Source organism: Hypomesus nipponensis, chromosome 16, assembly GCF_054491055.1.
Source record: "Hypomesus nipponensis isolate SF chromosome 16, ASM5449105v1, whole genome shotgun sequence".
NCBI lineage: Eukaryota > Metazoa > Chordata > Actinopteri > Osmeriformes > Osmeridae > Hypomesus > Hypomesus nipponensis.
Window position 1 is genome coordinate 7,322,961 of NC_140376.1, and position 13,144 is coordinate 7,336,104.

The window sequence follows — 13,144 nt, forward strand, 5'->3', positions numbered from 1 at the left end:
CAGAGACCACCTCCCCCCCTCCTCCACCTGAGTCTGTTATGGATGTTCCAGCTTCTGCCCCAGCCTCGACCCCAGCCTCGACCCCAGCCCCAGGGAAGGAGGGGCCTCCACTGCCCACCAAGCCTAAACCTAAGCTGTGAGTAACCTTCTAACCCCTCCCCTCCTCCCTACTCCCTCCTCCACCTCTATGATCTCTCCTCCAGCTCGAACCTGAAAACATTCCAGTGACGTTGGTTTAGTGTCTGTGTCATCGTCTTGTCTGCGGTGTGACGGGCCCGTCTGTATGGGCCTTGTTTGTGTATGTGTGTATGTGGTTTTTGTGTGTGTGTCTGTGTGTAAGTGTATGTCAGGGTGTAATGCTTGATATCACCAGATAAGTCTGATGATATCATGTCTATACTTCTACCCCCCTCCCTGTCATTCCACCCTCTCATTCCTCCATCTCATTCCCTCCATTGGGTCCTTGTGGTCTTATCGTCTTGATGTTCAAGGCTTGTGCTGGGACCAGACTGGGTGTTGAAGGTCTGTGTTTGGTCCAGATGGGTGTTGGGGGGCCTGTGCTGTGTCAGGATAGATGTTGTGGGCCTGTGCTGTGTCCAGATGGGTGTTGAAGGTCTGTGTTTGGTCCAGATGGGTGTTGAAGGTCTGTGTTTGATCCAGATGGGTGTTGAAGGTCTGTGTTTGGTCCAGATGGGTGTTGAAGGTCTGTGTTTGGTCCAGATGATGTTGAAGGTCTGTGTTTGGTCCAGATGATGTTGAAGGTTTGTGTTTGATCCAGATAATGTTGAAGGTCTGTGTTTGGTCCAGATGGGTGTTCACGGTCTGTGTTTGGTCCAGATGATGTTGAAGGTCTGTGTTTGGTCCAGATGATGTTGAAGGTCTGTGTTTGTTCCAGATGGGTGTTCACGGTCTGTGTTTGTCCAGATGATGTTGAAGGTCTGTGTTTTGTCCAGATGATGTTGAAGGTCTGTGTTTGGTCCAGATGATGTTGAAGGTCTGTGTTTGGTCCAGATGGGTGTTGAAGGTCTGTGCTGGGTTCTCTGTATCTTAACTGTGTGTCCTCTCTGTGCTTGCAGAGAGGAGAGTAGAGCGGAGGAACTACAACATGGCAGGTAAACATCTGTCTGTCTGGTGGGGGTGGGTATGGGCGTGTAGGAGCGCCTCTCTGTTCTGCCTGAGGGACAGTGTCTAATACCAGACACATTCAGCTCCTCGCTTGGCGGGGTGGGTGGGTGAGGGGTGAGCTTTGCATGGGTGACCCTCGCATGACCCCTGTCTGCCCCGCCTGTCTGCCTTCCTCACACACTTCACTGTAATCGGCCAGTAATGGCAGCAGAGCAGCCTGTGCCATTAGGGGTCATTAAGGGTCATTAAGGGTTATTAGGGGTCATTGCTGTGCTGGTTAGGCTGTTTATGTTCTTGCTGACCGGTTGACAGGCCAAGCCGCGGCCGCCACCATTTGTGACCTACGACCTCTGGTCACATGGGTGGCGTGGCTGGATGTGTGTGTGTGTGTGTTCGCCCTGTGTTCTGCTCTGGTTCCTGTGGTCTACACTAGAAGAGTTATTGAGTTAGGGGGGAACACAATCTGGAGGAGTTGAGAAGGGTTCAGGGGTTAGAACTGCCACGGCTCTTCATCATAGAGCTAGACTCTACCATATCAGTGTGAGCTCATTGGGCTGCTGCTGTGTGTGTGTGTGTGTGTGTGTGTGTGTTTGTGGGTGGATTTATGAGCTGCCCTGTGGGGGAGAGCTCACCAGGGGCTTGAAGGGACACGCGTGACCATGTAAATAATCACATCACACTGGAGCAATAACACCTGGAGAGCATAAATCCACTGTCTGAGTGTGTGAATGTGTGTGTGTGTGCTGTGAGAGTGTGGTATCCATTTTCCTGTGTATTGATGAATACTGCTGCCAGCTTGGTGTGGCGTTCCCCAAGAATTGTTTGGGTTTGAAACAGGTTACGACACACTGCCTGCGTAAGCGAAATCTGCACTCTCTTTCTGCTTCAGAACTGGTTTCTGACTGGCTCGGAGTGTATCATGTGGTTGTCGCCATGGTAGAGAGGAAGTTGGTTCTGGTGGTTAATCCTCGGAGACAGCTGTGGTCATCGGGGCGTGTGATCAGGGTGAGACAGCTGTGGTCATCCTTCCTGTATCAGACCAGCCCTATCACCCCCCCTCACTATCTCCACCCCCACCATCTCCATCCCCCACCCCCCTCCACCCAGAAAGACACACTGACTCATCACACACAGGGAGGCTGCATTCCTGTAAACACATGAGACCGTTTGGGTATTTAGTAACATTTAGCAAGGCATGTGCTCCCATAAAATACCCAAAGGCTCATGGGTAATCGATACATGTGTCTCATCCTTTATATGTTCAACCTGGTGGGGGGGGTTCCTGGAAGCGGGGGGTGTGGTCACATGAGCTACATGGCAGATTGACAGGAAGCAACAACCAGAGGTCAAGGGTCACTAGAGGTGTCAGAATGCCGGCAGAAAATGTATGTGAATAATGTCACAACCCCAACATCTGGCAGCTTGCCTCATGATATCCGGGAACTCCCATTCCTGACGCACACACATATACACACTCACACACTCATACACACATCATAACTGAGGTACTGCTATCGAGAACATGCAGGAGCTTAAAACAACAGCCTGTCTGGATGTAACTCACAGTGTGTGTGTGTGTGTGTGTGTGTGTGTGTGTGTGTGTGTGTGTGTGTGTGTGTGTGTGTGTGTGTGTGTGTGTGTGTGTGTGTGTGTGTGTGTGTGTGTGTGTGTGTGTGTGTGTGTGTGTGTGTGTGTGTGTGTGTGTGTGTGTGTGTGTGTGTGTGTGTGTGTGTGTGTGTGTGTGTGTGTGTGTGTGTGTGTGTGGTGTCCAGCCGTAAGCAGCGTAGCGGTCATACCAGACAGATTAAGATGCTAATCCCCCTCCTGCCCTGGCTGGTTGCCGGGGACGACGTTGTCAGGGTAGCAGTGGTCAACTAAAACAAACCAAGGCCACTTCTGACCCAAATCAACCACTCTGTGCCAACATCATATGCAGACACACAAACATTTATTTTCACACACACTTATTTTCACACACACATGTATTTGCCGCGGCTCTATGGTCATGGTTGTGTTGTATCTATGGTTGTTTTGTGTTCAGGCCAGATCTGCGGTACTGGTGTGCTGGCCTGGTCACACACACACACATACCGGTGTTGTGAGTCAGAGGCCCTGTTGTCCCAGCAGGGTTTGTGTTTATGAGGTGGTACTGCTACACTCTCTAACAGGGTACTAACTGTACCTTTCCAGGAGAGGAGGAAGAGGAGGAGGGAGAGGAAGAGGAGAGGTATTGGGTTCATGAAGGTGGGAGAACACGCTGGAGATGGAGAGAGAGAGAGAGGATGGAGAGAGAGAGAGGACAGGAAAGAGAGAGAGAGAGAGAGAGAGAGAGAGAGAGGGCAGGAGAGAGAGGACAGAGAGAGAGGACAGGAAAGAGAGAGAGAGAGAGGGCAGGAGAGAGAGAGAGAGAGGGCAGGAGAGAGAGAGGACAGGAGAGAGAGAGATCGAGCAGAAGAGAGTGAGAGAGAAAAGAGGGAGCAGGAGCGAAAGAGGGAGCATAGAGGTGAAGAGTGGCAGCCAGACCCAAAGAGGGAACGTCCTTATAAGGACATGGGGAGCCGCAGGATTGGCTGAGGCAGTCGACGGTCTAACAGGATTGGTTAGAGTGACCTTGGAGGAATGGAGAAGGATTCCTTATAAGGGAGCTGCAGCTGACCCTTAGAATACCGGAGGGGAGAGAGGGAGGGATGGGAGAGAGGGGGGGGGGGGGAAGAGAGAGAGAGCAGGGACAGAGGTACACAGTGAGTGAGTGTTTTATAGTGTGGTATTCTGAGAGTGTGCTTTACTTGTGAGTTGACAGCATGGAAACAAGCACGTCTTGCTGGTCCCCTGGTGGGACAGATTGTGTCTCTGGAGAGAGAGAAGGAGAGACAGAGAAGGAGAAAGAAAGAGTTGTGGTATGTATAACACGTTCAGGGAATCACATTGTTTCCACATGAAGTCAATCAACCCTGATTAGAACCTTAGTCCACAATTGGCCTTGTGTGTGTGTGTGGATGGATGGATGTATGTAGATACATGTGTGTGGAGTGTATTTAGAGGTGTGTGTGTGTGTGTGGATGTTGGTGAGTGTGTTCTGGGTTCTAAACCAGACTGACAGATAGCTTCCTGGCTGGCGGATGGAGTGACAGTAATTACAGGTTGTGTATGACATCACAGCCTGGTGTGTTCTGCTCCTCCGTCAGACAGCCATCAGGAGAGGGGGAGACATGAGGTCTGCCCTGCTTTCTCTCTCTCTATGGCTCTCTTTTTCTTGCTGTCACTCGCTTTCCCTCCGTCTTTCCATGTCCAATTTTCTTCCTGTCTTCTCCTCTCTTAAAGTCTATCACCTCCTCTTTCAATCTCTCTCCCTAGCTGAGGAGCAGTGGGTTGCTGTGACGCTTCTACCTTCACTCTGAAATCAAGGCTGTTTCTGCATCAAAGCTTAAAGCATTTTTTGGTAAAAGTCAGACTTTTATTTAGAAAATAGATTTTCAGCGCAAGGCTGGGGCTTTTAATGTGAAGCGCTTTCTCCGAGCAAGGCAGCGGCTTTTATTGTGAAGGGGCGGAGCTGAGACCGTTGCAGACTGACTCATGCAACCAGTACGCGAGAGCGTCTGTCACCGTCTGGCTGCCCGCTGTATAAATACCTTACCTGCACACACACTCGTACACACACATACACACTCTTACAAGGAATACCTGAGACAACATTAATCTCCCTGGATCTCCGCTAATCTGAAGGTACAGTTTCTCATGGGATCAGTTGGTTAGTATACTAACAGTGAAACTTTTGTCAACGTTACTTAAAACGCCGCATGACAGTTTGTTGAGATAGTTTGCGAAAATGAGCAAAGTCTAACAAACTATAACTACGACTAACTCTCTGGAGACGGACTTTTCCCTAGTCCCAACGCTTCCTAATAACGGACTGTTTGATGTCGTTTGACAAACGGTACGAATGTGGTCTCTGTGATATAGCCTACGACTCGGCTGTTGAACTGTAACTGGTGTAACTGAGAAGGAGTGAGTGAGGAAGAGGACAAAGGATGGATGGAGAGGGAGGAAGGCTTTCTGTCAGTGAGCTGTGCCAACTCAACGCAAGTTAATGTCATAAGCATGTGAGGCAGCAGCAGTCTGAACAGTAGGGCTGGAGATAGATGTTCACTCACTGGAGGCTCTGGGGAAGAGAGAGAGAGAGACAGGAGAGAGAGGAGAGAAAGGGGGAAAGGGGGAAAGGGAGAAGTAGAGAGTGAAAAGAGGAGAGAAAGAGGGAGAGAGGGGAAAGTTGAAAGTCTTAGGATTGCAGCTAGTGTGGTGTTGTTGGTGTGTCAGCATTCCGGTTTTGTGTGTGTGTTGTGTTGTGTAGGAGGTGGGATTGGTTGTCTCTCCTGGTGTCTCTGGTGGATTAGCTAACACAATAGAGTATGTTAGGTGAGACCGGCGATGGCAACTTTGGCTGGTACTTTCACTACTGTTTCAACCCTCTCGCTTTCTCTCTGTCTCTCTCTGTGTCTCTCTCTCTCTCTCTCTCTCTCTCTCTCTCTCTCTCTCGGTGTGTCTCTCTCTCTCTCTCTCGGTGTGTCTCTCTCTCTCCTCCTGTTTCACCCCTGCTGCTAATCCTGTTTGATAGCAATGTCTTTCCCATTCCGATCCACAGAAGAATGTCTTTGGCATTCCTGCTATAGAGAAAAACACTCCACTCACTGGGCAGACGGAGGGAGGAAGGGAGAAAGGTGAAAGAGTTTTGTGTGAGCGGTACTGGGAGGAGGCAGAGAAAGAAATGGAAGAGAGACAGAGAGAGAAAATGGAGAGAGAGGAGGGGAGTAGAGGGTGAGAGAGAGAGAGACGGAGAAAGAGAGAGAGGGGTTCCAGAGGGGAGCTGCTCTTGGTGGAATAAGAATCGCTCTGGGCTGCTTTTAAAGAGAAGGAAAAGAAAACAGTCTGGTCCTGTTTTATGTGGTGAGCAATTAGAGCTGGGTGGGAGGGGGGGGTCAGGGGGGGGGGCGGCGGTGGTGGAGAGAGGGAGGGTAGAGGGGGCATGTTGTTGAAAGGGAATTAGCAGAACAAAGCCAGGAGTCTGTCCAAGAGAATGGAGGAGTTGGAGGAGAGAGAGAGGAGGAGGTGGGGGAGAGAGAGGATTCAGAGAGAGGAGGTGGAGGAGAAAGAGAGGAGTCAAAGAAGGTGAGAGGAGTCAAGAGAGAGAGAGAGAGAGGTGGATGAGTGTCTCTAACACAAGAGAGACAGACCATGTATGTTTCAGAGACTGTAGGCTGCTCTGTTCTGCATGGTACATGTTGCTCCGAGACTTTCTGAATCCCATTGATGAAAAAGGAGAGAGGTGCAGTGTGTGTGATAGAGAGAAGTGCAGTGTGTGTGATAGAGAGAGGTGCAGTGTGTGTGATAGAGAGAGGTGCAGTGTGTGTGATAGAGAGAGGTGCAGTGTGTGTGATAGAGAGAGGTGCAGTGTGTGTGATAGAGGCGACTGTATGCCTCATGTTCATGGAGGTCAGGTCAGTGTATGTACTGACACTGTAGTAACAACACTTTCAAATCTGAAACACCAAAGTGTGTGTTGCTCTGTTATTCTAAACACCAGTTCAAGTTGTATGTGTGTTAGTGGTTTAACTAAGCTGTGCTGATAAATTAATGTTTTCTTCTCATCTAAGATGATGTCAAACATGAACAGTGCTGACTGGGGAATCAACAAATAAGCATCCCTCATTAGATAGAACAATCTGTCAGCCAGCCGGCCAGCCAACCAACCAGCCAGTCAGTCAGCTAGTCAACCAGCTAGTGTCAGTCAGTCAGTAAGCCAGCCATTCATTCAACTTCAGGTTGACACATAGTAAGGATGTCGTCCTGGGTGTAGTTACATAGGTGAGGAGAGCTGGAGCCAGGTGCTCTCAGGCAGGGGATGGAGCTAGCCCCCACTGCTCTGATTGATTGGCTGTGTGGGTTGTGTGTTTCCACGGTAGCGGCGGTGTTTGTTTAGCGGGTGTGGGGGTGGAGCTGTGTGAGGTGGCTGGGTTATCAGTCACTCATGGTTGACAAGACCACAGACGTTCTGTGCCATATGTGCGCCAGCATTCTCTCCATGCGCACACTGGCTGGCCTGCCTCTCTTCCACTCGCTCCTTACCTCGCTCCCTCAACTCTCCCTCCGTCCTCCTTACCTCGCTCCCTCAACTCTCCCTCTGTCCTCCTTACCTCGCTCCCTCAACTCTCCCTCCGTCCTCCTTACCTCGCTCCCTCAACTCTCCCTCTGTCCTCCTTACCTCGCTCCCTCAACTCTCCCTCTGTCCTCCTTACCTCGCTCCCTCAACTCTCCCTCTGTCCTCCTTACCTCGCTCCCTCAACTCTCCCTCTGTCCTCCTTACCTCGCTCCCTCTCTTCGGTACCGCGTCTATCCTGTTGTTCAAATTAGAAGACCAATAGCAGCTGTATTACTGTTTTTCTTTATTGACACGCAGGCAGTAGGAAGTGTTCTTTTGTTGTTTACCTCATTAATGTTTATTTACACTCAACAATTTCCTGTCCTCCCATTGCGGCTTCCTGTCAGTGTTGGCAGAGGAGAATGAAACCTCTGGCCCTCTTGCTCTCTATCCAGTCCCCTACACACCTGGTCCCCTACACCAGCCAGCCAGCCAACCAGTCAGTAAACCAGCCAGCCAGTTTGAGAGGAAAGAAACCACATGAACTCCTCTGACTATTTATACCCCTGAACGGAGGGAAAGATGGAAGGAGACAGAGGAGAGAGAGAGATATTTGTGGTATTACACTGTTACAGTTGGACTCTGGTACGATGTCACTCAACTCTGGGAGCCAGCTGGCTACTTTGTGGCGCTGGAAAACAGCGGGCCGTTGGCATGGCGACAGCAGTTCGGCTCCCTCTCTGCTAGGCCTCACTGGACCGCAAGAAAGAGAGAGTGAGAGTGAGGGAGAGACAGAGAGAAAGAAAAAGAGTTGGAGAGTGAGATTGAAAGAGAGGGATAAAGTGAGGACAGTCCATAGTAGAGTTTCTGTAACCCCCCCCCCCCTCCCTCTCCAACAGAGCCGACACTTTCACTGTCCTGTCAGGATTCAGTCATGTGACTATGAAATCCTCCCAGAGTCCTTGAATGTTTCTTATCGATATTCAGAACGTCCTTCTCTTATCAACACTCAGTGTCAATGATTGATTGGGAAGGACTTCTTACCCTACATCAGCCACTGCTTGCCCCCTGGCCCCCTCCTTGAGTCAGCGCGATACCAGGACCGTACCACCGCTGAGACAGCTGCACGTCACTCTGCGACCTTTTAACTGACAGCCATGAAGGCAGCGAAGGTTTATGGAGCAGAGCTGAGGAAATATTGTCGATGAAGTGGCCTGACAGGCCGGCAGGTCAGCTGGAAACACATCCATGGAGGAGCTGGGGAAGAAGGCCAGGGGAGACATGAGTCACAGTCCTCTGGTCAGGTGGAACAACTGTATATCTGACCATGCAGAGAGAGGAGGGGGGGTAGAGAAACAGATCAAAAGAGAGGGAGGGAGGGAGGGAGTTGTTTGGGGTGTGTGATGATGAATGGATGTTTGTTTGGAAGTAGGAGTTCCATTTAAAGAAAGAGCACCTTTTAAGGCAACCAGATGATGTCAGTTACAGCTGGCTAACATTCCCCCCACTCACTCACACATACGCACACACACACACAGGAGAAGTCCAGAAGAGGAGATTGAAACATTAATTCAGACATTGTTTGAGGAAGTCCAGTATTAGCTAACTATGTTATGTACAGCGATCAGGCTGGCAGACACATTAGCAGGAGGGAATGAAACACAGGATAGGTTAAGACGACCCAAGTCTGGTACTGGATCTTTACTTTCTACATGCATTCATATGTCCTTTTGGATCAAAACATCTGCTAAATGGATCACATGTTTACAGTAAATGAGAGGAGAGGGAGGGCCAAACCAGGGGGAGGGAGAGAGTGACGATGACAAAGCGCTGAGGAAATGAAGCACGTTTGCTCTCTGGCTGAGTGTCACACTGCCGTCTGAGGAGAACACGGCCAAACAAGGAGTCTGGAGCTGGGGGTCTGGAGGCTAGCCCTGGAGGACTGGAGAGTTAGGACCTGGCACTTCCTGTCTTGTGGGGGAGCGTGTGATTGGCCAGGATGAGCAGTGGTCCCGGGGCTCTCACTGACTGCTGTTTAATGTTTTTCTACCTTGATTTGACCTGTTGGGAGAGAAGGGGGAGAAGGCGGGGGGGAGAAGAGGAGGAGCAGAGGATGGGGGGGGGGATGTTGTGGATGAGAGGCTTATTCTCCTGGACTATGAAATGAAAAATAGAAAAAAAACTGATTATTCAACATCTGGAAGAGATTTAGAGGATTGATTCTGAGGGCAAGCCATGCCGACAGAGAGAGAGAGAAAGAGAAGGAGAGAAAGACCATGGAGCCCAGAAGAAAGACGAGGAAGAGACCATGCTGCCGAGATGAAAGAGAGGAGAGAGAGAACGAGGAGCAAAGAAGAGAAGGGAGAGAGACGGACAAAGAGTCAGTGAAGATCTGGCTAGCCTGCTCTCCAGTCCTACGGTCACTACCCAGCACCAACACATTACAGACCCCCCCCCCCCAACAGACAGGGCGTCACCCCGCTGTCGTCATAACAACAGGAGAGCTACATGGCCGCTCTGGTCAGCTTCTTCTCGTTATAGCTACTCTCTCTCGGAGTTTGACGTGATGTTGACAAGCAGAACTTTTAACACGTCAGTGTGGAACGCTGATAGGATATCAGTCCCTGCTGCCAACACTGCAGTTTCGTCACCCCCCCCCCACACACACACACACACACACACACACACAGAGAAAACACATATGCACACACACACAATTGCCACAATCACAAACACACACACGTATCCTAGGTTGGCGAGCTGGATGACAGCAGCTTTGTATCATTGCTTAAATAGATTCCAGCTGCATTCCTGCCTGTCCTGCAGCGCGTGTGTGTCAGTTTGCGGCAGCTTTATCTGCCCCCAAACCCAGCATGACGAGTGTGTGTGTGTGTCGTCTCTGATAATGTGTGTGTGTGTGTCGTCTCTGATAATGTGTGTGTGTGTCGTCTCTGATAATGTGTGTGTGTGTCGTCTCTGATAATGTGTGTGTGTGTGTCGTCTCTGATAATGTGTGTGTTTGTGTAGTGCCTCCATATGAGTGTGTGAGTGAAGGGCCCAGAGAGGATGCAGAGGTTTGTCTGGGTATGTCTGCTATGTGCTGATTGGAGACCTTGGGGTGGGGGTGGGGGGCAATGACCTCCCCCCCGTGTGTTTGTGCAAGCCCTGAAGTACATCTGGGTGGTGTCTGTCAGTTTGTGTGTGACTTCTCTGCCATTGTACATGTATGTGCGTGTATCCCTGCCGGCTCCAGCTCTGTCCAGTGTTGACTGCAGGTCAGGGGGGGCCAGCATGGTGTGTGTGTGTGTGTTTGAGAGAGAGAGAGCGAGCGAGAGACAGTGTCCCTGCCTGCTCCAGCATGGCAGCTTGAACACAACCAGATGTTTCTATATGTTTCATATGTCTGATGTTCTCTCTGATGTTCTGTAAAATAACTGGTGCTTCGCCCCCCCCCCCCCCCTTTACCTCCCTCCCCCTTACCTGCCCCCCCCCTCAGGAACGCTGCCCAGCTGAAGCACCTCCAGGACCAGATCCTTCTAGAACAGCAGGAAGCAGCCGATTGGCTCCTGCAGCAGCAGGAGCAGGCAGAACAGCAGGAAGTCCCTCCCCCTCCGCAGGAAATCCCACCTCCATCTCCTCCTCTTCCCCCTCCTCCCTCCTTCCAGGAGCTGGAAAGCAGCGCCATGCAGACCAGCACCTTTAACTACGCCCGCCCCAAGCAGTTCATCGCTGCCCAGGGCCCGGCAGGGGCCTCTGGGGGGTTCAACACCCAGTCCTCTCCTTCCTCCACCCTCTCCTCCCCCCTCTCCCCCTCTGCCTCACACAAGCCCTTTAGTAAGGTCTCCCTCCCCCCCTTCCAGCCTCCCCCCTTCAGTAAGACCAACAGCCTGGACTCCCCCTCCTCTCCCTCCTTCCCCCCTCCTCCTCCCCCCTTCCTCAGCCCCAGCACCTTGTCCTCCCACTCCGGCCAAGACTTCCCTCCCCCGCCTCCCCCACCTCCCCCGCCCATCCTCTCCTCCTCCTTCTCCTCCTCCACCCCCCAGTCCCCAGCCTCCAGCTTCCTCTCCTCTGTCCTGCCCTCCCCCACCTCCTCACCCGCCTCCCCGACCGTCAACGCTCTGGGGCTGCCCAAAGGCAATGGGACTGTGTAAGTACCCTGGACAACACACACACACACACACACACACACACACACACACACACACACACACACACACACACACACACACACTGGACGACATGCAACATCACACAGATGCACATGTACTCCCTTTCTCTCTCTGTCTGTCTCTCCCTCTCTTTCTCCTTCTCTCTCTCCCCCTCTTCCTCCCTCCACTCTTTGCCTGAGGCTGGGTTCTGAGGTAGAAGATGACATGTTTACATTCTTACACAGCGTGTTTACAGCTCTCTGCTCGCCACTAAACACACACACAGACACACACACTCCGCCCAGACCACCAGGGTCCTGCTAAGGTTTGCGCACGTGTGTGTGCACGTGGCGTTCAGTGTTCGCCCCATCATATGCTGCAAAAATATACTGTCTCGAAAGAAGGCTTGCTGTCAGAAACAGTTTAGTTTTAGGGTTTCCAGCCAATCTCAGGTTCCAGGCCTCCTCCTCCTCCTCCTCACACCAGGAGCTGTGGTGGGGGTCATTCTCTGGTTCCTGATGTCATAGAGGGGAATTCTGTATCTCTCTCTCTGTCTTTATTCCTCTCGTTCTCTCTCTTTATCAGTCCTCCACTCTCTCTCTCTGTCCTTCCTCCCCCGAGAGGTAAGATTACAGGACAACGCCTGGAATGTCCTGATAAGAGAGAGCGCGAAAGAGAGACAGAAAAAGACAGAGAACTAACAGCAATAGAAAAAGAGAGAGAATGGAGGACTGATAGAGAACGAGACAGAGTAAGAGAGACAAAGAGAGCGGAGGAGCGACGTGCCCGCAAACCCCCACCACAACCACAGGGAGAGGGATGGTAGATCTCAATCTCATGTTGTGACCTCATTAACGTTCTCTGGGGTTTCTCCAGGGCGATGCCCCGCCGGCCCACCCCCCGGACCCCTCGCCTGGCGTCAGACTCAGACATCCAGGGCTCCAAGGACGCCGTCATCCAGGACCTGGAGAGGAAGCTGCGCTTCAAGGAGGAGCGCATGAGCAACGGACAACAGGTGTGTGTGTGTGTGTGTGTGTGAGTGCGTGCATGTAGTTTCCCAGGGAACAGCCAGTGTGCAGCCAGTAACAGAGGTTTAACATCATTAACCAACACTACACTCATCAACCTGGACCTGCTACCAGAAACACTGTGCTGGTACACAGCGAGAACAGAATTGGATCAAGTATACTAAAATAGATAGTACGAGTACACAACTAGAATAGAGTTGGCACTAGAGGTTAGTACTAGTACACAGCTAGGATGGTGCTATTAAGAGTGCGTTTAGTGGATACCAGGTGTGTGTGTGCGGCGCGGCGGACTGACACACTAACCCAGCTAACAGCTGAATGCTCTGCAGAGGCTAACGTACGAGGAGAAGATGGCTCGCAGGCTGCTGGGAGCAGACAACGCTGCCACTGTCCTGAGCCAGGAGGGAGACGATGAGCCTGGCACACAGGTACACACCCACACGCACACGCACACACACACACAGGTAGGTACACACATACACTGTGGTATGTTGTACATTAGCAGCCGGTAGTAAACGTTGTAATACTGGAAGTCATGAAAGAGAGACTGGTTCCGGAACTGGCATCTTGGCCTGTTAGCATTTCAACCTTCCAGCCTTATAGACAGTTAGCATGCTAGCATTTAACATGTTGGCCTGTTGGCATGCTAGCTTTTAGCATGTTAGCCTGTCAGCTTGTTAGCCTGTCTGGGAACGTTAATGTGCCTGTTA

At 51.3% G+C, this 13,144-nt stretch overlaps 1 protein-coding gene across 1 annotated transcript in view; it reads left to right on the forward strand.

Annotated features, from left to right (window-relative positions):
- palld (palladin, cytoskeletal associated protein) overlaps positions 1 to 13,144 on the forward strand; it is a 39,149-nt gene that overhangs the window by 19,259 nt on the left and 6,746 nt on the right. The window contains 5 exon segments of the mRNA XM_084675808.1: positions 2 to 136; positions 1,077 to 1,112; positions 10,755 to 11,405; positions 12,283 to 12,421; positions 12,764 to 12,862. Of these exon segments, the coding sequence (XP_084531934.1) occupies positions 2 to 136; positions 1,077 to 1,112; positions 10,755 to 11,405; positions 12,283 to 12,421; positions 12,764 to 12,862 (1,060 nt within the window).